Source organism: Emiliania huxleyi, assembly GCF_000372725.1.
Source record: "Emiliania huxleyi CCMP1516 unplaced genomic scaffold EMIHUscaffold_4, whole genome shotgun sequence".
NCBI classification, from domain to species: domain Eukaryota; phylum Haptophyta; order Isochrysidales; family Noelaerhabdaceae; genus Emiliania; species Emiliania huxleyi.
Window position 1 is genome coordinate 602,294 of NW_005198966.1, and position 22,100 is coordinate 624,393.

General features: G+C 65.4%; 8 protein-coding genes across 8 annotated transcripts; 3 read left to right on the plus strand and 5 right to left on the minus strand.

The window, feature by feature from the left end:
* Positions 1–88: 88 nt before the first annotated feature.
* On the plus strand, positions 89–2,041 carry EMIHUDRAFT_196090 (hypothetical protein; the record flags this gene model as incomplete). The annotated part of the gene is made up of 4 exons (XM_005770420.1): positions 89–889; positions 1,110–1,446; positions 1,649–1,872; positions 1,940–2,041. 4 exons carry the CDS (start codon positions 89–91, stop codon positions 2,039–2,041), a joined length of 1,464 nt encoding a protein of 487 aa, XP_005770477.1.
* Positions 2,042–5,549: 3,508 nt separating this feature from the next.
* On the plus strand, positions 5,550–7,184 carry EMIHUDRAFT_461307 (hypothetical protein; the record flags this gene model as incomplete). Its single annotated transcript, XM_005770421.1, has 3 exons — positions 5,550–6,376; positions 6,551–6,719; positions 6,852–7,184. The coding sequence occupies 3 exons, from the start codon at positions 5,550–5,552 to the stop codon at positions 7,182–7,184; spliced, it is 1,329 nt and encodes a 442-aa protein (XP_005770478.1).
* Positions 7,185–8,328: 1,144 nt separating this feature from the next.
* On the minus strand, positions 8,329–9,871 carry EMIHUDRAFT_461308 (hypothetical protein; the record flags this gene model as incomplete). Its single annotated transcript, XM_005770422.1, has 2 exons — positions 8,329–8,872; positions 9,111–9,871. Coding segments are annotated over 2 exons (1,175 nt in total), but the record flags the coding sequence as incomplete, so codon positions are not given.
* Positions 9,872–10,255: 384 nt separating this feature from the next.
* Positions 10,256–10,865, minus strand: EMIHUDRAFT_196093 (hypothetical protein; the record flags this gene model as incomplete). Its single annotated transcript, XM_005770423.1, has 2 exons — positions 10,256–10,328; positions 10,771–10,865. The coding sequence occupies 2 exons, from the start codon at positions 10,863–10,865 to the stop codon at positions 10,256–10,258; spliced, it is 168 nt and encodes a 55-aa protein (XP_005770480.1).
* Positions 10,866–11,930: 1,065 nt separating this feature from the next.
* Positions 11,931–14,720, plus strand: EMIHUDRAFT_196094 (hypothetical protein; the record flags this gene model as incomplete). The annotated part of the gene is made up of 6 exons (XM_005770424.1): positions 11,931–12,662; positions 12,739–13,139; positions 13,751–13,836; positions 13,917–14,167; positions 14,290–14,607; positions 14,712–14,720. 6 exons carry the CDS (start codon positions 11,931–11,933, stop codon positions 14,718–14,720), a joined length of 1,797 nt encoding a protein of 598 aa, XP_005770481.1.
* EMIHUDRAFT_432256 (hypothetical protein) lies at positions 14,713–15,693 on the minus strand. Its single transcript, XM_005770425.1, has 2 exons — positions 15,365–15,693; positions 14,713–15,236 (listed from the first exon to the last, which is right to left on the minus strand). Exon 1 carries the CDS (start codon positions 15,655–15,657, stop codon positions 15,382–15,384), a length of 276 nt encoding a protein of 91 aa, XP_005770482.1. The 5' UTR covers positions 15,658–15,693; the 3' UTR covers positions 14,713–15,236; positions 15,365–15,381.
* A 55-nt stretch (positions 15,694–15,748) lies between these two features.
* On the minus strand, positions 15,749–17,167 carry EMIHUDRAFT_349824 (hypothetical protein). Its single transcript, XM_005770426.1, has one exon. It carries the CDS (start codon positions 17,136–17,138, stop codon positions 16,182–16,184), a length of 957 nt encoding a protein of 318 aa, XP_005770483.1. The 5' UTR covers positions 17,139–17,167; the 3' UTR covers positions 15,749–16,181.
* Positions 17,168–17,408: 241 nt separating this feature from the next.
* EMIHUDRAFT_349825 (hypothetical protein) lies at positions 17,409–18,054 on the minus strand. The gene has a single exon (XM_005770427.1). The coding sequence runs from the start codon at positions 17,799–17,801 to the stop codon at positions 17,436–17,438; it is 366 nt and encodes a 121-aa protein (XP_005770484.1). The 5' UTR covers positions 17,802–18,054; the 3' UTR covers positions 17,409–17,435.
* Between the last annotated feature and the right edge of the window lie 4,046 nt (positions 18,055–22,100).

The following is a 22,100-nucleotide window of genomic DNA, read 5'->3' on the forward strand; positions in this document are numbered from 1 at the left end:
CGCGCCATCGCCGGTGGGTGTTTGCGAGTGGCTGGACGCCACCACAGCAGTGGCAGCGCGCCATCGCCCCGCCGACACGCAACCCGCCATGCTCAAGGAGGACGGCTTCACCCATGAGGCGTATCTCGAGATGGCGGTCCTGATCTCGCTCTGCGCCGTGGCGCTCGCTGCCGGCCAGTGCCTGCACCGGCTCCACATCCACTGGCTTCCGGAGAGCGGGCTAACGATCCTGATCGGCTTCGCGTTTGCGATGCTCGAGTCGACGACGGCGCAGGGTCGTGCCGAGGAGCACGCGCAGAAGGAGCGCTACTTTGATCCTGTCTTCTTCAACCTCATCCTGCTGCCTCCAATCATCTTTGAGTCGGGCTACCACCTCAACCTGACGCTCTTCTTCGCGAACCTCCGCTCCATCACGCTCTTCGCGGTGGTCGGCACCCTCCTCGCAACCGCCTTCACCTGGGTCGCCATCTACTACGCCGGCGAGTACGGCTGGACGCCGACGGTCCTCCCGATCCGCGAGGCGGGCGCCTTTGCCGCGCTCATCTCTGCCGTCGACCCGGTCGCGACGCTCGCCACGTTTGGGGCGCTCAAGGTGGACCACGAGCTGCACTGCCTCGTCTTCGGCGAGTCGGTCCTCAACGACGCCGTCTCACTCATCCTCTTCTCCGCCATCTCCTCCTCGCCGCCCGCCTTCACGCCCGCCATCCTGCCCTCGATCGGGCTCGACTTTGTGCGCGTGTGCGTCCTCTCCCTGCTCTGCGGCATCGGCACCGCGCTCATCGCCGCCCTCGCCTTCCGAGGCCTCAAGATGGGCCGGCACGGAGAGACGCCCCTCACGGAGGTCGTCCTGTTTTGGGCCTTTTCTTACCTCTCCTTCGTGCTGCCCGAGGTGCAACCACCTCTGCTCACAGCCCTCTCCTAGCAGAGGTCTCCTCTCATACTCACACAAAAGCACAACCCCGGGCCCGACATCGCAGTGGCAGTCTCTCATACTCACACACAACCCCCGGCCCACGGTCACGCACGGACAGTCGAGAACGGACAGGCCGCGACGACAGTCAGAAGAACAACACCCCTGCGTCCCTCTATACCCACAGCGTCCCCGCTAGGTGCCGCACCTCGCCGCCATCGTCTCCTCCCTCTTCGCGGGCGTCTTCATGGCGCTCTACGCGGCGCCGAACCTGTCGGCCATCGCTCGCCGCCACCTCGGCTTCGTGCTCAAGAGCATGGCCGTGTTCTGCGACACGCTCATCTTCCTGCTCGTCGGCCTCGCCCTCGTCCTGTACGTCGACAACATCGACTTCAAGCTCGCGGGCGTCACCATCCTCGCCTGCCTCGCCGGGCGCGTCCTGCAGGTCTTCCTCCTCTCGGCGATCGTCAACCGCTGCCGGCCGCGCCCCCTCCCCTTGCGCTTCCAGGCGGTGATGGCGCACTCTGGCCTGCGAGGTGCTCCCCTCTCACACACTCGCTCGCCCTCACGCAGTCCCTCACCCCCTTTGCCCGCACACTCGTTCCCTGCCCAACGCCGTACCTGACTCATGCTCGTTGTCACATGCACGACCCGCCGCGCAGCAAGCTCGCCTCCATTTCCGGGTCGAGCACAGCTGTCCAGCACCGAGAGGCTGCCTCTGCCGCCTCCGCGTCGCAGGTGCCATCGCCGTCGCGCTGGCGGTGCAGATGCACGACGAGATGGAGGACAAGCGGAAGGGCGCGACCGTCGTCGCGACAACCATGGTGACGGTGCTCTTCACGGTCTTTGGGCTCGGAGGCAGCACGAAGATGCTTCTCGACAGGCTCGGCGTCGACCAAGGCGTTCCCCCGTACGAGGAGGACCCCGCCATGCTGCGCGCCGGCGCCTGCGAGGCGCTCTTTGTGGATGCCTGCTCGTGCATGCCCCCCCCCGGCCCCTTGCTCGAGCCTTGACGGCGACGTCGCGTAGGCGCTGCTGATCGACCCTCTCGTCGACGCCGACGGCGACCTCGACGCGGCCCAGCGCGTCAGCCGGCGCGGCCACCCTCTGCTCACGCGGAATCGATGGTGAACTGATTCTGAGTTACCTATCCATCAGGCGCGGCCACCCGCTGCTGACGCTGATCTCCACTGCGGCGCCGTCGTCGGTGCGCGCGGCCAAGGAGGCGTCGCAGCCGTCGTCGGCGAGGACGGAGCGGCTGACAGAGCCGCGGAGCAGCCGCGCCGTCCGGCAATCGTCCGGCTACCACGACCTGACACACGACCACTGTGGCGGCCTCGAGACGTCCTCCAAGGCGCCGCCCGCCAGGAGGGCAGGCTCCGCCTCGTGCCGCCTCCTCGCGGGCTGGCTCGGCCTCGTGGCGGGGGCGCGCGACACGGGCGCCGCGCCGGCCGTCGTCACGGCGTTCACCCAGCCATGAGCGCGCTCACGCGCGGGCGGAGAGAGCCGCCGAGCCCCGTTGCAGCCGTCCAGCAGAGAAGCGGGAACACCCCATCGCCACATCGTGGCATGCATGTGCATGATATTAGATATTTTGCATGGCTGTGTCTCCAGGCCGTGGCTGTGCGAGTGTGTGACCCGCACACAGAGTCACCCGTACACACCGACCATCGCGCTCCTACAGTACTCCCCAATAGCACAGAGAACACATACAGTATACAGACATGTTTTTCTGCATGGTGTTTTCGTGTCGTGCGGTAGGTAGGCCTCTGGCGTCTGGGCCGGCGCGGGGGCCCCAGAGGGTGTCCATGCGGGGGGGGGGGGGTCCCATATGGCCCGCCGCAGGCGCCGTTTTTTGGATTTTTTGCACGATTTTTCGTTTACTTGTTTTCATGGGAATTCGACGTAGCACGTACTTGCGGCCATGCTATCACGCCTTGCGACAGCCTGTCGGCGCTGCTGACCGTGCCATGATGCACAATTGATCACCTGCATAGCTCGCGACCTTAGTATCAAGCATTCAGTGACGACCTGATCGTACGGTCAGTAGGAAGGTGTACTTCCAGCGTGTGCACGCTTCTGGCGCAATGCGCGTCACAAACTGCCTCGGATTGGCTGCTGGCACTCTCGAGGCTATGCCTACGCAGCCTCGCGCGCATGGGCAGTTAAGAGGGACCACGCACCTTCTCAGGACATACTCGATAGCGGTCCCGCCATAGCTGCTGCATAGGAGCAGGAGGCTAGACAGGGGCCGCATCGCGCTGAAGTGAGCTGTAACAAGTTTGATCAAAACAAGAACACAAGTTTGACTCTACTAATATAGCGCGCGGATAAAGCGCGCGCGCCGCGGTGGCGGCGAAATATAATATTATCTCAGAGGAATATAGTGTGAATGCCCGGGAACAGCCCCTCCTGGCCCGAGTGCGGGGCGCGAGGGACAAATAAATTCAGAGGGCATGAAAGTCGTCGAGCTGCTTGATCAGGCCAGTAAAGATGGCCCGCGAGGCAGCCTTCGTGAGCAGGTCGGCGAGCATGACGACGCCGGGGAGGTGTTCGACAGAGATAACGCCACGGCTGACGAGATCGCGAAGAAACTCGGCGGCGCGCAAGATGTGCTTGGTCTTCTTGAAGGCAACGGGATCGAAGGCCATGCCGACGGCGGACTTGCTGTCGCAGTTGATGACGCTGGCGCCGTCGATGGAAAATCCAAGGTCGATCAGTAGCTCACGGATGAAAATCACCTCCTTGGCGGCTAGCATGGCGCCGAAGAACTCTGCCTCGGCACTAGACAGCGTGACGGATCGCTGCATTTTGGAGAACCAGTGGAAGAGACATCCGTAGAAGAAGAACATGCCACCGGAGCAAGAGAACTCTTCGTTGCCCAGTTTGAATCGACGTAGCTCTCAAGGTTGCGGTTGGGATTCGGCTGCATGACGAGGGCGCGGTCAGCTGTGTCGCGCACGTAGATAAGCACCCGGATGGCGGCTTTAAAATGCGACGGGCCAGGGTTCGTCATAAACCGAGCATGCAACTGAGGAGGCTGTGATCGCGTGGAACGCGCCCCAGCCGTACCATCCCGTCGCCGTGCCCTTCATCAACCGTGCGCTCGAGAACTGGGGCGGGCTCAACTGGGAAGACCGCTTTCACCACAACGACAGGTCACGTGCACAGAGGGGCGGCATTGGAGCTTCGCTGCAGCGGGGTCTGGTCATGACGCGGAAGAAGGCAGAGACACAGCGTCTGCCAGCCGAGTGCTACGACGTCAGGCCGAAGCCGCGTGGCCACAACTGACTGCAACAGACTGTCTTCATGTGTCTAGACTCTACCGCGGTGCGCTCCGTGCACATAGGTGCCAGCGCGCTCCGCGCGGTATCTAGCCAGCGCGCTCCGCGCGTGTGTGTCTAGCTAGCGCGCTCCGCGCGTGCGGTGTCCAGCTAGCGCGCTCCGCGCGTGTCCGGGTAGAGCACCGGCGCGCTCCGCGCGCATGAGAATCCAGTGCTTATGCTCATAAGCACTAAAAGCTCGTTTCTGCAGCTTGGGGCCCGCGCTCCGGCCGCTCCTTGGCTCCTGGCCGTCTCTTCCGAGCGGCTTTGCGCGCCCCCAACATTCCCCTGACAGCAGCGCCTCGCGGTGTGGGCTGCGAGGTAGGTCACTCGGGGTGACCCAGGGGGCGGCGGGGGAGCACTCTTCCGCCGGAGTATCGACGGTCTTCCCGCTACTCGCTCGTAGCCCACCACCTTCCCGGCAGCCCCACCCGCTCGGTTTGTCCTCACTTCTCCCCCCCCCCCCCCTTTCAGGCGAGGCCCTGGCCACCAAACTCGCGCTCGTCGCTCCGGGAACGGGCAGCAGCGCGACGCTTTTCGAGAGCGAGCGGCGGCGGCGGCTCAGCACCAACCTTTGCAACGCAGGGGCTGGCTGCGTGGGCCCCCACCACCGCGCACCGGACTCCGTCGGGCTCGCGTCTCCCTACCTCTCGCGGGAGCTGAGGGGAGCGCAGTGTGTGTCTGCGTCTGTGTCTGTGTCTGTGTCTGTGTCCCTGTCGTGTCGTGTGTGTCGTGTGTAACTCTCGCACTGGCCACTGCTCTATCTTAGCTCTCGCCACAGGCTCTCTCAGCGCCTCGCCCTCGCCCCTCGGGGCCCTCCCCGCCCGCACGCTCGACACACGACAGAACCCGGACGACGTGCGTTTTTGCTTCTCTACAAAACACGCACACCCACGCCCGCCCCAGTGAGCGGACCCAGCGCCATCGAGAAGAAAGACTCTTTGGCGAGCCAACGCAGCCGAGCGAGATAAATTCTCCATAAAAGAGAGCCTAGCCGCTATAGCGGTGCAGAGCGCGAACTCGCCGTACTGAGCCTAGCGCAGCGCGAACTCGCCGTCTGAGCCTAGCGCAGCGCGAACTCGCTCCTGTTCATAGCTGCGCAACCCTAGCGAGCTCCATTTTTGCAAAAATCTCTCTTGACACTCACTGTTCAGAGTAAGAGAACTTTACAATGAAACTCCTCTCACGACACTAGGCACGGGAGTGGCGCGAATTGGCACAAAGAGTGTCGCGCAGGGCTCAACGGTAATACACTAGAGGAGAAAAAGAAAACGACTTTTGGTCGTATCCAGGTAACTTCTGCCTAGCGGCGAAGCATGCTGGGCTTGATCTCGCTGACCAGCAGCGGTGCGCTGCTTGCGGACCCCGTGGCTTTGCCCTCCTGCCGTGGGGCAACGCGCTCGCCCCCGTCGCCCGTGCTGCTCGCTGCGCCCGCGCCCAACCGGCGCGATGCGCTCGCTGGCGCGGCCCTCGCCGGCGCTTCGCTCGCGGCGACGCCAACTAGTGCGCAGGCCGCAGCCAAGGCGCCCACGTGGGCGCCAGTTCAGCTTCCGCTCGCAACCGAGGCGCCCATTCTCTTCGACATCGAGTTCGACGAGGCCAACCCGAAGAACGGCTTCATCGTGGGCAACAAGGGCACCTTCCTGCAGACCACGGATGGCGGCAGCTCCTGGCAGGCCAAGTCGTTCGCCAACCTGGACCCGGACGAGGAGATCAACTACCGCTTCACAAAGATGAGCTTCCGTGACGGCGAGGGCTGGATCATCGGCAAGCCCGCCATCCTGCTGCACACCCGCGACTCGGGCGCCTCGTGGGAGCGCGTGCCGCTCTCGCCAAAGCTGCCCGGCGACCCGTACAACGTGGTGGCGCTCGGGCCGGGCAAGGCGGAGATGTCCACCTCGGCAGGCGCCATCTACACCACCGACAACTCTGGCCGCAACTGGAAGGCCCAGGTGCGCGAGACGATTGACGCGACGCTCAACCGGGTCTCTTCGTCGGGCGTGCAGGGCGCCTCGTACTTCTCGGGGAGCATCAACGACATCCAACGCGACGCGGACGGCTCGTACCTGGCGGTCTCGTCGCGCGGCAACTTCTACCTCACCTACCGGCCCGGCGACGAGTTTTGGATCCCTCACAACCGCGGGTCGTCGAGGCGCGCGGCCGACGCGAGCCGGCCACCCGCTGCCGCTGGGCGCGGCTACTGACAGGTCCCTGGCACGGCTGTAGGCGCATCACTTCGATGGGGTGCTCGCGCGGCAGCGGGCCGCCGTGCGAAGGGCGCCCCCTCCCTCCCACCCCTCGCCTCCCTAACTCTCAGGTTCGTCAAGTCGCGCCTCGCCGACGGGCTCTGGATGTCGACGGCGGGCGGAGAGATCTCAAAGACGACGTCGGGCCAGCCGGTGGACACGCAGCTGATCGACATCCCCTTCGACCGCTGCCAGATCAAGTCGGGCGGCTACGGCATCCTCGACGTCCTCTTCCTCAAGGTTCAGCCGCCCTCGCAGCCGCGGCCGCCCACCCCCCGGCCTCCCCTCCTCCGACCCTAACCCTGACCCTAACCCACACCCAGCCCCCGGCCTCCCCTCCTCCGACCCGCGCCCGGCGCCGCCTCGCCGCAGGACTCCAACAAGGCGTGGGCGGTCGGAGGAGGCGGGACCATCTTTGGCTCCACCGACGGAGGCAGGTCCTGGCAGAAGGACAAGTCGGCGGACGACTTGCCAACCAACCTGTACAAGATCAAGTCCTTCTCCAACGGGCGCGTCTACATCCTCGGCTCAAACGGCGCGCTCTCCCCTCGCCGCGCGCTCGGGCCGCAGACCTGCACGCGGCTGAGCACTGCCCGCCGCCGCAGGCGTCCTCCTCTCGAACACGGCCTAGGCACGCCAGCCCCCTCCTCCTCTCTTGGCGGCTCCGGCAGCGCCCTCACCGCTTGGGCCTGCTCAGCATCGTAACGACAGCGTGACGCTCCGAGGGAAGGGCATCTGGGAGCGGCCTGTCGGTCGGCGCCGGTGCCGGGCCGGGTCCTCCAAGGCCACTACGTAGATTTGCACAGGCTTTGGCGCATGCGCTCATGGGGAGGGCCGGGGGAGCGGGCGGTCGGTGGGGCCGTGCGCTTGTGTGGCATTTTGAGATTGAGTGACGCGCTCCCTCCATGATTCTTGATCGTGGCGCGAGAACGAGAGGTACGCGCGCCTATGTGTGTTCAAAAATTTCGATAGCACACTGGGCTCACATTACACATATACCGCCACGGGGGTGACGCGGACGAGGACGGTGGACGCGCTCACGCACACGTCCGAAAAAAGAGAGTACAGACAATCAGAGGCTAGTTCCATTTCACTGTGGCACAGCTCGCGTTACAAAACCTTGATTTTGACCATTGCGCGAAAAAGGTACATCTCGGTGCCTTCCAGAGGCAGCTGCGACCCCGCCGAGTGGACGGTAACGCACAGCAGGTGGCGCGGTGCGTTACCGTCCACTCCGCTGGGTCGCAGCTGCCTCTGCGCGTCCTGGGGATGTACATTTGTCGCGCGCCGGAGACGACTCGACGCCGCTGAGATCGGAGATCAAGCTCTGACAGGTCGCACGTCGCTCCTTTGACGCCGACGTGACTCACCCGTGCAGATCACATCAGGACACGGTCTCGACGCGCTCGGTACGACGCCTGCGACCCGTCTCGGGTCAGGTGGCACGACGCTCATCGCGCCTACCAGCGCTGCCGTGCAGGTTGCCACGACGAGGTCGAGCACGCTTCTATACGCTCGCCGAGCCTTCCTTTCCATCCCATTTGGCAGCCTGGGAACGGTGGCGGTCAGAGGCAAAGCATACGAGGGGTGGTGGAACCACATGTCACGGCTACTGCCGGCTCGACCCCACGATAGCCTCCGAAGGCTGACTTTGAGGCACCATCATCGGACGATGTCGACGAGTTGGGTCGCTCTCGCGGTAGCCAGATGACCTCTCATACTAGTATCATCGGCCATGGCCGCAGGAAGCGCGGGGGAGGGCGCTGGGAGCAACACGGAGCTCCGTTGGACGTTTTCTCTTTTCAAGATTTTAGCGTGTCAGGGGGAGTGAAATGGAACTAGCCAGGAGGAATACCACAAACTCATACCATACACAAACTCATACCAGAACAGGAACGCACGAAAAAAGAGATACATACCAGAGCACGAGAGAAGAGACCAGGCGGGTCAGGCCTGACTCTTGAGCCCAACAGCAAGAGTCAGAGCAGACAGGCGCCTTTCGGCGCGCTGCCCGCCCTCAAACCTCCATGCGCTAGAGGCAACAAAACTGGCCGCACCACCCCGCCACTCTCGGCTCCGCGCGCAGCGCGTCGCCATCGGGGTCGGGGAGGGGGGTGGGGGAGGGGGAGGTTACATGCATCCCCGCAGGGTTGCGCCGCCCGCCGGCGGCGCTCTCTACACAAACGATCCTCTGCTCCGCGCGATAGAGCATGAAGAACAAGCCGCCGATTCAGCGGCGTCGGCCCCGCACGGCGCCCCCGGCCGCCGGCAGCGCCCTCGGCGCCTCGACGGCGGCGCGGCACTCGGCGACGAGCCCGCTGGTGATTGCGAGGAAGTTGGTCAGCATCTCGTACCTCCGCCGGCGAGAGAGGCGGAGGAGGGCGGCGGCGCGCCTGCGGGGAGGGCTCGTGGGCGGTTCGTGGACGGCCTCCGCTGCCGAGCACCGCGACGGGAGGAGCGGAGGGGGTGGAGGGAGGGAACGGAGAGAGGAAGGCGAACGAGGGGGGGGGAGTCGCGGACAGGGGGAGGGGAGAGGGAGGGGAGAGGGAGGGGAGAGGGAGGGGAGAGGGAGGGGAGAGGGAGGGGAGAGGGAGGGGAGAGGGAGGGGAGAGGGGGAGGGCGGCCGCGCGCCACGAAGCGAGCACGCCGGCGGCGAGCAGCAGCTGCGCGGAGATGCGGTGTGCGAGGGCGGGCCGCCGCCGCACCGCCTCGGAGATGAGCGCGACGAAGCACGGGATCACCGAGCGCAGCGCCTCGCGTAGCTCTGCGTACCGCGCCGCGCAGCTCTCGCGCCCGTGCACGAGGACGCACTCGTCGAAGGCGCCCTGCGGCTGCTGCGGGTCGAGCGTCTTGAGGTGCCACTGGATGAGCGGGTCGCGCGGCTTGAGCGAGCGCGCCAGCTGCCCCTGCACCTGCTGCACCGCCTCGGTGAGCACCTCGGCCGCCGTCCAGGGCTCTGCGGCGAGCCGCTCGGCGCCCCTCTCCCACCGACCCTCGAGCGAGCGGACGAAGCGCTGCAGCTGCCCCTCCGCGTCCATCCAGACCAGCTCCCGGATGATCCGGTGCCGCCGCGCCACCTGCTCGCGCGAGGGCGCCCAGTACCTCGCCACCTGCCGCTGCGGCGCAGCGCCCGCCGCCGCCGCCGGCGGGCCGTCGCGCACACGCCGCCGCGTGAGCGCGACGGCGAGGATGTCGGCGACGCCGTCCGAAAGGCCGCGACGCACCCACGCCGCCGCCCGCTGCAGCCGCCTGCGCTTGGACTGAGGGAGAGCGTCCTCTTGCGGAAGTCGCGCGAGCGGCGCCGCGTGCGGCGGGTCGGAGCGGAGGAAGGGCGGCGCCGAGCGGGCGACCGGGGGCGCGGAGGAGCACGCGAGCCCCGGGCGGGTGCCGAGAAGCGCAGTGGGTGAGGCGGCCGCAAAAAGGAGCAGCATACACACCGAGATTGATGGCGCGTGAGCTCCCTCCGGGGATTGGATAAGTCATCACCGCACCCGAGAGTTGGAGTAATTTCTTTTGGCTACTTCGCGGAGGCTGTCCAGATACAGGGGAAATTTGCAGCAGGCCTCAAATACTGGGACACTAAAGATTTCCCTGTGAGATATGGCGCAGTAATAATACTTCAATACTCCGAGCGATGGTTGGTACCGCAGATACTTCGATCGATACACGATACTCGTGTTGACGCACCCGGTGAGTATCACAGTACTCGATCCACGCCGGCGAAGTAACCCAGTATCACAGAGCTAAATGCCAAGTAATAATACTGCAACTGGGCGCTACTTGGTCCTCCAGGAGTATCCCAGTATCCGCATCAGAGATGGCCAGTATCCAGCAGTATCCCGCAGTATCCTGCAGTATCATGCAGTATCCCAGTATCCGGGGTCGGCCCTCGAGCGATGCATTGCGCTGCGGCCGCAGTCGCACGTCCAGCAGCGGGATGCGAGGCAGCAGCTAGGTGGGGAGGAATTGAGCCAATTGAGCAGCGTGCGCAAGCGAAGACTGCCGTAAAGTGTGTGCCCGCGCCCTGCCGGCGCAATGGTGTAAACGCGTGTGCAAGGGCTGGCGGGGTGGGGAAGGCGGCAACGGCACGAGGTGGGCGAAGACGGCTGAGGCGCCAGTGCTGTGGAACTGAGGGAGAGTGTCGTGGCAGTGCACTGGTGCTGGTGCTGTGTGGGGAAGAAGACTCACATCGGGGAGGCGTCACGGCCGCGAACATTGAGCGCAGCAAGGTGGTCACGTCCTGCGGCGCACGCACAGGAATCATAGTACACGGCCCCAATCGGCCGCACACCGCCACACAGCAGGCTCTGGTAACCGGCGCTCCTCTTTGCTTGGCGCCGGACCGTCTCGAGTGAACCCACCGGTGTGGGCGCCGCCGCTGAGCATCACGGCAAACGGGTGACGGACCTACACATAAACTGAATCACCTCGGCCGACCCTGCCGCTGCGGCCGACGATGTCGGATGCTCTCGAGCACTCTCCAGCGCCGGGCGCGGTCCTGACACAGCCGGCCGTGCTTCACCGCCGCTGTTCAGCTCGGCGGCAGAAATGGCAGCGGATACGAGCTCTTATCCTCGGCAGCGTGCACCTCGATCCTGTACCGTGTTTGTTATGACCCCCCCCCATGAACACACCAGTGAGGGAGGGCGAGACGATCGAGGGGTCCCGTATCATGCGGAATCGACCCTATCCAGTGCTCAAGTGCTCATTACGCACTTGTGCCGTTGTGCGTTCACGCGACACGACCCTTGCGATCGTTTCATCCCATCAACTGTTCAAGGAAAAACTAAAAGCGACACCCCCAATGCCCCAAACCTAAATTAGCGGACGGAGCCAGCCCTCTTGTGGCTTCGACTCTACACGCTATTTCGACAACAGTCCTGGACATGTCTATCAGAACTTCCCTGGGGGTGGGAGCCGCTAAACATAATTCCCCGGGGCGGTCGCCGCTGCCGCCCCCGGGGCGGTGTCGCCGCTGCCGCCCCCACAGGGCGGTTTCGGCAAGTTTCATTATGAGTGGCCAGTTCGAACTATGAGTCAAGGTATGAGTTGTCGATTCGACTCTCGGGGCCGCAGCCATTGCTGCCCCCGTCCCCCCCCTCGGGTTCGTCAAGCGCCCGCCGTTCAAGTTTCGGGCGCTCATGCCTAAGTGAGGGTGTGAACGGGAATGTGCCACCCTGAGAACGAGCAGCAAAACAGTTTCCTAAAGAGGAAAGGAGAAGAAAGAAAGCGGCGCAGGCCTGCCCTCGTCCCCGTACGGGAGAGAGAGCCAGATGAGTCTTTTGACTATTCTTGACCTTTTATATGTATTATATTATCCTCTTGTGTAGGATCCGGTTTTTGCCTTTGATGTCGTGCGATGCCGGTTTTTAATTCTTCTCAAACAAGGTCTGTGAAGACTCGTACGTCCGCCATTGCTGGCTGACCTTTTCTGATGCACACCACGGCACGATGAAGCACACGCGCAGGCTCGCCCTGGCCGGCCGGCCCGAGGCGCTTGTCCTGAGCATGACCGTCACGGGCGTCGTCGTTGGAGTGCTCAGCCATCTGCACACGCAGCGCTCGTTCAAGCTCCTCTGCTCGATCGATCCGGGACTCGCCAACCCGCTCCCTCTGCACGTCGACACGGCCGCGAGCGTCGAGCCCTTTCTCCGATCCCGCGACGCGGCCGCCGGACCGCTCCGGCCGGGCTGCCACTCTGAGGTGACGTGGCACGGAGCAGAAGAGGAGCCGACCCGCATCTCGGTCCTCCACCTGCACGGCTGGTCCGCGAGCCCGCTCGAGATTGACCCAGTCGACGCCCGGCTCGCAACCAATCTCCGGGCCAACCTGCTCCGCTTTCGCCTCTCTGGCCACGGACTCGCCTCGGCCGACGGGTACGAGCTATACGCCAACGCGACGAGGGCGACGCTGCTGCGGGACGTCGCGCAGGCGTTTGCATGCGGCAGGCTGCTGGGGAGGCGCGTCCTGCTGATTGCGAGCTCGACTGGTGCCACCCTCTGCTTGTGGCTGTGCGCCCAGCCGCTGTGGGCAAACGACGTGGTTGGCCTCGTCGCGCTCTCTCCCGCCCTCGCGCTGCGGGCTCGCTCTTACCACGCCCTCAAATACCTCGTCGCGCTCTTGCCGGCGGCCGCCTCCGAGTGGCTCTTCCGCGCCATCGTGGGGAGAGAGTTTCGCATCAACGTGAGCGGCGCCCCCGGCCTCCCTCCACCCACCGATGCCACCGGCACCAATAGAGGCCCGAATTCCTCCGCCTCAGGTGAAAGCGCACACACTGGTCGACGCCACCGAGAAGCGGCGAGCCTGGACCCTGGTGTACCCGGCGGCGGCGCTGCGCCACATCGTCGAGCTCTACCTCTCCTTTGAGCTCAGCATCACGGCGAGGGATGTGCTGGCGCCCGTGCTGGTGCTCGCCAACGAGGCGGACCCAGACGTCGACTTTTACAGCACGCGTGCCTTTTTCGGGGCGGAGAACACGACGCAGCTCTCGCCACTCCCGGGCGAGCATCCGCATTGCATCACCGGCCGCATCAACGCGCCGAGCACCGTCGACGCCGTGGTTGCGCTCGCGACCAAGTTTGCGACGAGGGCCATCGGGGATGCGTCGGGGCCCGAGCGGCGCAGCAGGACGGCGTCCTACGCGGCTCGCCTCCGGCCATGGTGAGTGAGCGACGCTCCTTCTTGCTCTGTACACTCGACTGCAGCCTGCTCCGTGCTCAACCTCACTAGCCTCCACCCCCTCCCCGGCTGCCCGACGTCGCTGCATTCAAATCAGACAGAGTCCTGATCGACATCATCGCACTCTGCGTGTACAACATGCCTGTACATTCTCCACTGCCATGGCGTCCTGCCCGCGCGCAGCACCCTAGCAACAAAACTTGTGTGGGGTGTGACACGTAAATATCTCGCGGGGTTTCGGTGTGCACATGCATGCTACATGTGCATGCAGAGACTAGCTCCGCGATAGCCACCGATAGGTCAAGCGAAAGGAATGTGAGGCAACAGAGATCAGAGCCAGATAAAAACTCATTGGGGGGGAGAGAGACTCATATATTTTGCAAAACGACAGCCGGAGAGAGGAGATATGTGTCGCGCGCCGAGGTACAAACGTCGAAAAGATCGTCTCTGTCTGTAGCCTGGCGCTTGTGCACCGTCTGTGCCGCGTCAGGTAGGTAGGTAGAACCGCGTCCTTCCCCCTCGCGCATTTTTATAACTGAAAGAGCAAGTAGATAGAGCTCTACGCTGCGCGACCCGCTCGCGCCAAACCCCAGGACGGGCAAGGTTGTGGCGCCACATGGACTAGTTGGTCAGTCGTTCGATGGAGACAACATTGCGGTCTTTGGCAACAAGGACCACTGTGCGCTCCCCCCCCCCCCTCGGGCCCGGGCTCCTCAGCCCATTCCTTGGGCACGAATCTGAGCACCTCCTCCTCCCCAGATCGCGAGCTGTGGTGGCGGCAGAGCTCCTTCAAGGGCAAGGAGATCACGACCGAGGCGCAGGCCGAGGGTGCCATCGAGGGCTCTGGCGATGACTACAAGGTGGCCGACTTTTTCTCGACCGACTTCAAGTACCGGCGCTTTGGGGTTGTTGAGGCGGCGCCGCGCAGCGTCTCGGTGCTGGGCGGCGCCCAGCGCCTCGCACGGGGCAATCACTGGAGCGTGAGCAAGGCGGGTACTTCAGGCGACGACGTGCCCGCAGAGATGAGATGAGCCAGCGACACTTCGATGCCAGGTTTTGCCGCGAGCTCTCGCGGGGGGGGAACCGCCGACGCCGCTCATCCAATCCGAAACGGGCAGCGCGCGGCACATAGCGCCGGGTAAGACGCTCTCACTGGATGGCGTCTCCATCGCCGTGTCTGAACGCGACCGTGCGCCTGATCCGCCGCTCGGCCACGCCGGGCAAGAGGCAGATCGATCTCGCCTGTGCCCCGCTGCGGGACCCGCTCGCACCGCTGCCCAGGACGGGGAGGGTGGTTGCGCCGTCTTTCGACGGAGATGGGGTCGCGGTGGACGGCAGGATGGACCACTACCGCGAGCTGTGGTGGCGGCAGACCTCCTTCAAGGCCAAGGAGATCACAACTGAGGCGCAGGCGGAGGGCGCCATCGAGGGCTCGGGCGATGACTATAAGGTTTTTGGGGGGGTGGGGGGGGGGGGGGGGTAGCGCTCTCACGCCCCTCTGCCCGTCTGCCCGCCTCGCTGGCTCGCCCGCTCCTCGATTTTTACGACGCCCAGCTAATCTGAGTAATCTCAAATAATAAATAAATAAATAAAAACGGACACCTCTACTGTGAGATGGGTAAAAAGGAGAACAGGTCCCCGCCCTTGCGATCTTTGTGCAGGGTGGTCGGCGACTAGCCCAGTGCGGTACAGGTGGTACAACGTCTCAGATTCCTAGAAGGGAGCTGACGCCGAAGCGCCGCCACCTTGAGCAGTGTACATGTTACACCCCCTGCGTCGCGCTGCACGTCCCATGCTGCGCGGATCGAGCGGTGCGCGGATCGAGGCGGAGCGTCTCGAGCGCTGAAGTATATCGGCGCACCCCACACCCACGAGTGGGCTGTCGAGGGGCGCGCGTCATATTGCGCCGAGGCACGCCCTGCTCCGGGCCGTGCGACTGAAGAAACGTCCGTCTAGAAGCACAGGATCTTGTCCGCGTTTGCATACATTGCGAGCGCCGCCGGGTCGGTGGCCGCCTTGATGGAGCAGTTGGGGCGCGGGCCCACGCTGCTCATGATCGCGACGTCCGTGATGCCACGGCTGCAGGGTGGGTGTGGGATCGGGGGCAGGATCGGGAACGGTGGCAGGGCAGGTGGGATCGGGATCGGGGGCAGGTAGGGCGGGGGAAGGTGGAGAGAGAGCCGATGCAGCGCCGGGGCGAGACTCACGCGTCGGCACAGAAGGATCAGACGGTCCAGGTGACCCGATTTATGTCTTGCATGCATGGGTCGTCGAGTAGCTTGGACATCGGCGGCAGCCCAAACGCGCCGATCGAACGCAGGACCTTGTCCTCCACAACCCAGCCGCCCTCGGCCATGAGGACGAAGTCAACCTTGGTCGTTGCGTCGCCCTTGAGCTGCGCGAAGCCATTGGTGACGGCGACGTGGACCTTGGTGGCGTCGCACGTGCCGCTCGAGATCAGGATCATGAAGCGTTGGCCCTCCTTCTTTTTGGCGAACATGGCCAAGCGTTGCCGGGGCTCTTGATGAGTGCTGGGGGGAATGGGTTCGAATTCGAGGGGTGTCGGCAGCCGTCACAACCGATGGAAGAAGGCTAATCGCAGGGCGGACAAGAAATTAGATTTCGCCGACAATCGCACTCCCTCTTCACATGTTGCCGCCCGAGGCGAAGAAGCCCGTGTCGAGGAGCGACGCGATCTCGGCCAGGAAGGCCTTGCGCTTGCTGCTGTCGGTCGTCAGCGGCGTGAGCTGGTCCAGCTTCGAGAGGAAGGGTGCCTATGGCACGCTCGGCCGCGCCGGTGACGCCCCGCCGCTCGCCACACGCCCGGGGTGGGGGTGGGGGTGGGGGAGGCGCGCCCGCTCAAACTTGAGCCGCGCCTGCACCACCTTTGGGAAGAGGGGCTTGAAGAGGCCGACAAAGGCCTGCGGGAGGGCGAGGAAGAGGGCGGGACAGGTCATCAGGTGCACGTCTGCGTCGCCGCGACAGGCGAGAGCGGCACCGCGGCGGCACTCCGAGTGCAGCGGCTCACGGGAGGCAGGGCAAGGCTGGGCGAGATAAGTGCTGCGTGCGCGGGTGTGCGTGAGAGTATGAGGGAGCGACGAGTCTGTGTCCGCCTGCAGGATGAATGGCAGGTTGAGGATGAGAGTCGGCCCGGCGAGGGAGGGGTACAGCTTCTCGTACGACTTGGACGAGGCGGTCAGGCCTGCGAGGCAGCGCCCGGCGGGGTGCGGTCGCCGTGGCGCGAGGGTGAGGCGGCGGCGGCGGCGGCGGCCGGCGGCGGCGGCGGCGGGCGGCGGCGGCGGCGGCGGCCGGCGCACCTTTTGCAAACTGCGGGTCGGGAGCCTTGCGAGTGCCGGTGATGTCGTTTGCGAAGATGACGTTGCACAGGCGGCCCGTCCGCTCCGAGGCCGCGTTGACCACCAGGTAGTGCACCTCCTTGACGTAGAGCAGGAACTCGGTCAGCTGGTCGACAGAGACCTTGGCCATCATCTCCTTGTCCTCAATCTGCGAGGCGCGGACGAGGTAGACGAGGTCGCCCTGATCGGTGCCCAGCGTGAGGATGTTCTTGGTGTCGATGAACGGGTTGATCACCGCCGCGTGCGGAGCCGCCGCTCGCACGGCCTCGTTGTCCCAGCCGCCGCCCGCCGTCGCCTTGGCCACCGCCTCGGCGGCCGCGTCGACAATAGGCTTCCCCGCTCCCGTGCGCCACGCAACCGCCTCCCGCAGGTTCGCCTTGGCCTCGGCCGCGTCTGGGAACGCGAGCGCGAAGCGCAGGCGGCCGATTTCAGGCATATCCGGAGCAACAGAGGCGAGCGAGTCGATGAGGCCTCGGTTGGCGTCGAGCAGCGACTGGAGCTGCGCCTGCATCGTCGCCGACGGCACGCGTGCAGCGGCGTGGCGTGGCGGCGGCGCCGCGCGCGCGCCGACGTGCAGCGCGCTCGCCTGCCCGGCGACGGCAAGCAGCAGGACGAGCGAGCGCATGCGCAGCAGGGAGCCTGTCGAGGTCGAGAAGCACTGGCCAGAAGAATTCTTGAAAGCACTAGCGCACGACACTAGGCACGGGACTGGCGCCCACTGGCACTACCACAGGTACACCACGGGAGCCGCCTAAGCGACAGAAGAATTCCGTCGCTCGCGCGGGGGGGTGGGGCCGGGGGCCGGGGGGGGCGGCGGGGGGGAGGGGGCCGCACGCAGGAGCAGTCAGTCACACACCTACTCCGGCCCCCCCCCGTGTCCCACCCCACCGAACAGAAGAAATATACCCGAGGTAACCGACTTTTACCCCCCGCCGCACGTCACCCACACCGACGCTGCGTACCGGTGCCGCCCCGGGCACGGCCGCACCTCGTGCATCACTCTGTCCGCACGGAACACCGCCAAGGTGTCCAGCCGCGGGATCACATCAACGGCCGGCGAGCGCCCCGCTGCGCGAGCGGCGGCAGCGTCCGAAGAGGGTCCGCCCTCCTCGCACGCGCGCGGGATGTGCAGTCTGAGCGCGCCACCGTCCTCCTCTGTCCACCCGGCGTTCAAGAAGTAGATGAAAGTGAGGACGCGGCCAAAGTCCCGCCCCGCGCGGCCGTCGCCATCAGCGTTGTCGATGTGGACGCGGTGAAAGGAGCCGCCGCCCGGGTACACGGCCACCATCAAGTCTCCTCGGCTGCTGAAGCTCAGCGGCTCGCCGTTTGGACCGCCGCCAAGCGGACCGCGATCGCGCTCATCCAGCAGGCCGAGCTGCGCGACCGTCTCAACTGCGAGCCGCTCGATGGCCGCGTCGAGGGCGAGCAGGGCCTGGGGAGGTTGGGGCTGGGGTTGGGATTCGGGTTCGGGTTGATGGCGAGCAGTGGTGTACGCTCAGGATGGATGTCGGCCCCGAGGACTGTATTCCGCCCCTCTACCTAAGGCCTGCGTCTTTGCGTGCAGCCGGTGGCCGGGATCATCGGTGAGCATCGCGCAGAGGTCGGTCCGCTGCTCCGGGTCCGGCGGCACGCGTCTGCCCTCCTTGACGAAGCCCCTCGGCGCGAGCTCGCCGTCGGCGTACAGCGAGGCTGCCTCTGCCGCCGCGGCAGCTCCGAGCTCGGGACTCAGGCCGCACCTGCACTGACAGAGGCCCCGCTCGGCAATCGCTCGGGCCACCAGCCGGGCACCCGCCTCGTCGCGTAAGCTTCCGAGGTCCACCTCGAGGAAGGGAGGAGCCTCGAGGCGCGCTGTGGGAAGCAGCGCGTCAGCGAGCGGCCCACCGCGTATCTGCTCGGCGCGCGCACTGCCAGGGTCGATTGACGGCGGCGACTCGCGGTGGCCCGTCATCCGAGGCGATGCCTCTTGTTAAAAACACAACCACGGACCCAAGTCGCACAAGCTCAGACAGTCGAGAAAGGGATAGGCCCAGGGCGAGTCGAGAAGCACGCGAGGAACAGAAGCTTGTTCACAGCCTTGTGATCTGTGATCTGTGAGGGTCCGCCCGCAGGCGCATTTTGTATACCGAGGCGGTGCCCGGTGCCGAACCTGTCGGACCTTAAGACAGCATTGTAGATCCCTGGGCGAGGGTGGTGGAGGGGGGCGGTCCGGCGGCGGAGCACCCACCTCCTCCCGGCGCGCCGGTCGGTAGGCAGGATGTCATCCCCCGTGATCCAGACTGCCCATGGGGCTGACTGTCGGCGCCAAACCACCTCCCACCGAGGCGGGCAGGTTCCACGCGTTCCCAGACAGCCCCATTGGAGGTAGGCCGCTCGTCTAGCCAATCAGCCTTAAGCGAGCGGCCTGGCCGTTGGAATGGCCCGGGTGGAGAGAGGGGCGGCGTCGGCTCGGAAGCGCGACTGCAGCCACGGGGACTGCCCGCCCACTCTCGTCGGGTTGAGGGGAGGACAACTGTCCCTGACGGCGAACCTCAGTTACGAGCCGCCCTCCCCTCGAGACGCGAGGCCAGCGCACTCGGGGCCAGCGTGCACCGTCCCACACGCCTCACGCGGCCTCTGGCTGGAGCGGGATCGCAAGCGAGTCCCCCAGGCCGGCGCGCGTCTTCCGAGAGAGGAGCGGGAGCGAGGGACCTCCTTAGTAAGCCGGCATGCAGGCGCATGCACGGCCGTTCAGAAACTTTCCCAGCCGTTGGAATGGCTGCGCTCCCGCCCCTCACCGGGCCGCGAGGGTGGGGAGGGAGGCGTGAGGCGCGAGGTGAGGGGGCGCGGGGCGCGGGGCGTGCGTGGGACGCGAGGCGTGAGGCGCAGGGCGTGGGGCGGGAGGGCGCGGGGCGTGGGGCGGGAGGGCACGGGGGCAAGGTGTTGTGTGTGTGTGTGTCTGTATGTGTGTGTGTGTGTTTGTTTGTTTGTGCGAGGGCAGGGCGGGGCAGGGCAGGGCGGCGGCGAGCGGCGAGCGGCGTCGGCGAGATCGGCGATGAAGAGAGGCGATGGTGACGTACACGGCGGCAGTGTTCACGGCAGCAGCGCCGGTGGCGGCCCGCGCAGCGGCGGCGGCGCCCTGAGTGAGGCAGACTGCCCTGCACAGCCTGCTGGGCACGCTCCCGACGAGCGGCGCGCCATGCGGGCCCGCCGCGGGCGGTTTCGGGCGGCGAGCCGACACGCGTGTCGCCGGCGTAGACAGCACTGGCGAAGCGAGGCGGCTGGCGCCGGCCCCGGAGGCGGCTGCAGTAAGAGCAGCGAGGCAGAAGTCACTGTCCAAGGCGTACTGAGCAGGCTGCCATCGAGCAGCGCGCCATGCGGGCCTGCCGCCGGCGACGAGATTGGAGAGCCGACAGGCATCGAAGAGGTAGGTACTGAGGAGGGCCATCGCGCCCGAGGCGGTCCGCGCCGGCCCTGCAGGCCGTCTCAGAGAGCCTGGCGAGGCTGTACAGAATGCCAAGAGCATACTGAGCAGGCTGCCGTCGAGCGACGAGCCATGCTGGTTCGTCGCAGGCGATGAGGTCGAGGAGCCGATCGGAGCGTCGCAGAGGCTGCCGACCACTGCCGTTCGCCCTCGGGCCCAGGGGTGGAAGGCAAGCTTCCTGGCGTTTCTGGCGAGCGTCCAGACGTCGCAGAGCATCCGGCAGGCGCGCAGCGCCCCAAATTTTTGCTCACCGCACGGCCGTGCGAGCCGTCGGTCGGTGGTGATGGTCGGCGTCGGCGCGCGCCGCCCAACGCGGCGGCGGTGGGCGTCATGTGGCGGGCGTGGGAAAGAGCATTGTCCGAATTGCGGCGGACGTCCCTCGAGCCTTGTTTCACAGCCTTGTTATTACAAGAAAATACGTCCTATGGCGCTGTGCGCTGGTCTGTGAGAGGTTGAGGTGCGAGCCCTGGAGGCCCTGGGGATGGGGTGAGACTACCCGCGGGCCTAGAAGGCCCGCGCGCAGGGGGGTGGGACATTGAGACCGGTCATGAATGAGTGCGCGACACGCATGTTGCGAGCAGCGTTGTTGATGTTTTGCGCGTCGCCACAGACGGCGGCGCGCGAGAGCTGTTGCGAGTGGTGCTGGGCGAAGCCCCGGGCGCTGCCGGAGGCTGTGCCGTAGTCGGTGCGGTCGACGGCGCTCGGGCTGCCGACCTCTTTGGCGAAGTTGAAGATGGTTCTCTTGGTCGGCGGCGCAATGCCGCCCTGGCTTTCGACGAGACAAATTCACAGGAACAGAAGAATTCCGATTCAAGACTGCCGGGTGGGGGGGGGCACGCATGAGCAATCAGTCACACAACCACTCCGGTGCCCACCCCGTATCCCACCCCACCGAACAGAAGAAATATACGGGAGGTAACCCCCCGCCGAACGAACAAAACAAATCTCGCCCACCGCCGTTCTCAAGCTGCGCCGCCTCGCGCGCAAAGTCGCGCGCGGCAGCGTTGACCGCACGGCATACTCGCCCAAGTACTTGGAGCACTTGGAGCACTTGGAGTACTCGCTCTCTTTTATGTCCCACCATGCAGAGCGCATCTCTCTCTGTTGTGCGAGGCGTGAACCGCGCCATTCGCTCTCACCTGGCAACCCTGTCTGCACGTCTCGCGCGCGCGTGAACAGGGCAGGGCTCCAGGCCCCAAATGACGTGTGAGTGTTAGAGTTGTTTGGTATTGCTAAAAATCTCTCTCTCTCTCTCCCGAACGACGAGACACAAATGGGACAAGCGCCAGGATCAGCACGGCGAGCGCGAGATTGAATTCGCCGATGTGGATGATCATAACCTTTTTACAAAGACCGTCATGGGAGAGAGATTTTTAGTGTTGTTTGTTGTTGTCATGGGAGCGCGGGTGCGGCAGCAGGCGGGGGTGCCACACGGAGCGCACCACGAGAGGATCATGCGGGGAGAGGCGGGGGAGAGAGACACCGGGCGCCGCCACAAGGAGCGAACTCAGGGGCTGCCTCGTCTGTAAGGCCGCGAGGGACGCGGCGAGGAGGGCAGCACTAAAGCGGAACCCGCTGTGTCCGATCGTGCGGAAAGCCGCGCAGCAATATGGACCGAGGAAGATGAGAACCCGCCTAGAGCAACGATGGCGCACTTGCTTAGCGGCGCCTGCCTGGGAGCAGGCCAGATGGTTCCTCAGAGTGGCGGCTAGCGCGAGCGCAGACGGGGACGGCGATCAGCAAAGTGTAGCACAGGCGGCACCCGACTCCAAAGGATACGCTGAAGACGCTGAGGATGGCGCATGTCGCTGCGCTGAAGGGCTCACGCTAATGGGTGCTGGATGAGGACGGGTACGATGCACTAGCCCCAGCCGTCGGGGGGGTGTTGCCGGCACTGGTAGATGACCTCTCGGAGAAGAGCCGGAGGGACCTTGGCGCCGGGGTCACGAGGAACTTGCAAGTCGTGGCCGAGGCGGCGACGGGAGCGGTGCAGAGGTGGATCCAGCTCTCAATGATGAGGCTACGGCGCGCATAATGAAGAGAGAGGAACACATCGAGTGGCTGAGGAAGCTCTTCACTGGGGTGGAAGGAGGCCCGGCCGGCCTTGAGGGTGGAGTCGCGGAGGAG

Coding starts and splice junctions, on each gene's coding strand:
- EMIHUDRAFT_432256 (XM_005770425.1), bottom strand. CDS start 15,657: ATGTTCGCCAAAAAGAAGGAGGGCCAACGCTTCATGATCCTGATCTCG.
- EMIHUDRAFT_349824 (XM_005770426.1), bottom strand. CDS start 17,138: ATGCGCTCGCTCGTCCTGCTGCTTGCCGTCGCCGGGCAGGCGAGCGCG.
- EMIHUDRAFT_349825 (XM_005770427.1), bottom strand. CDS start 17,801: ATGGTGGCCGTGTACCCGGGCGGCGGCTCCTTTCACCGCGTCCACATC.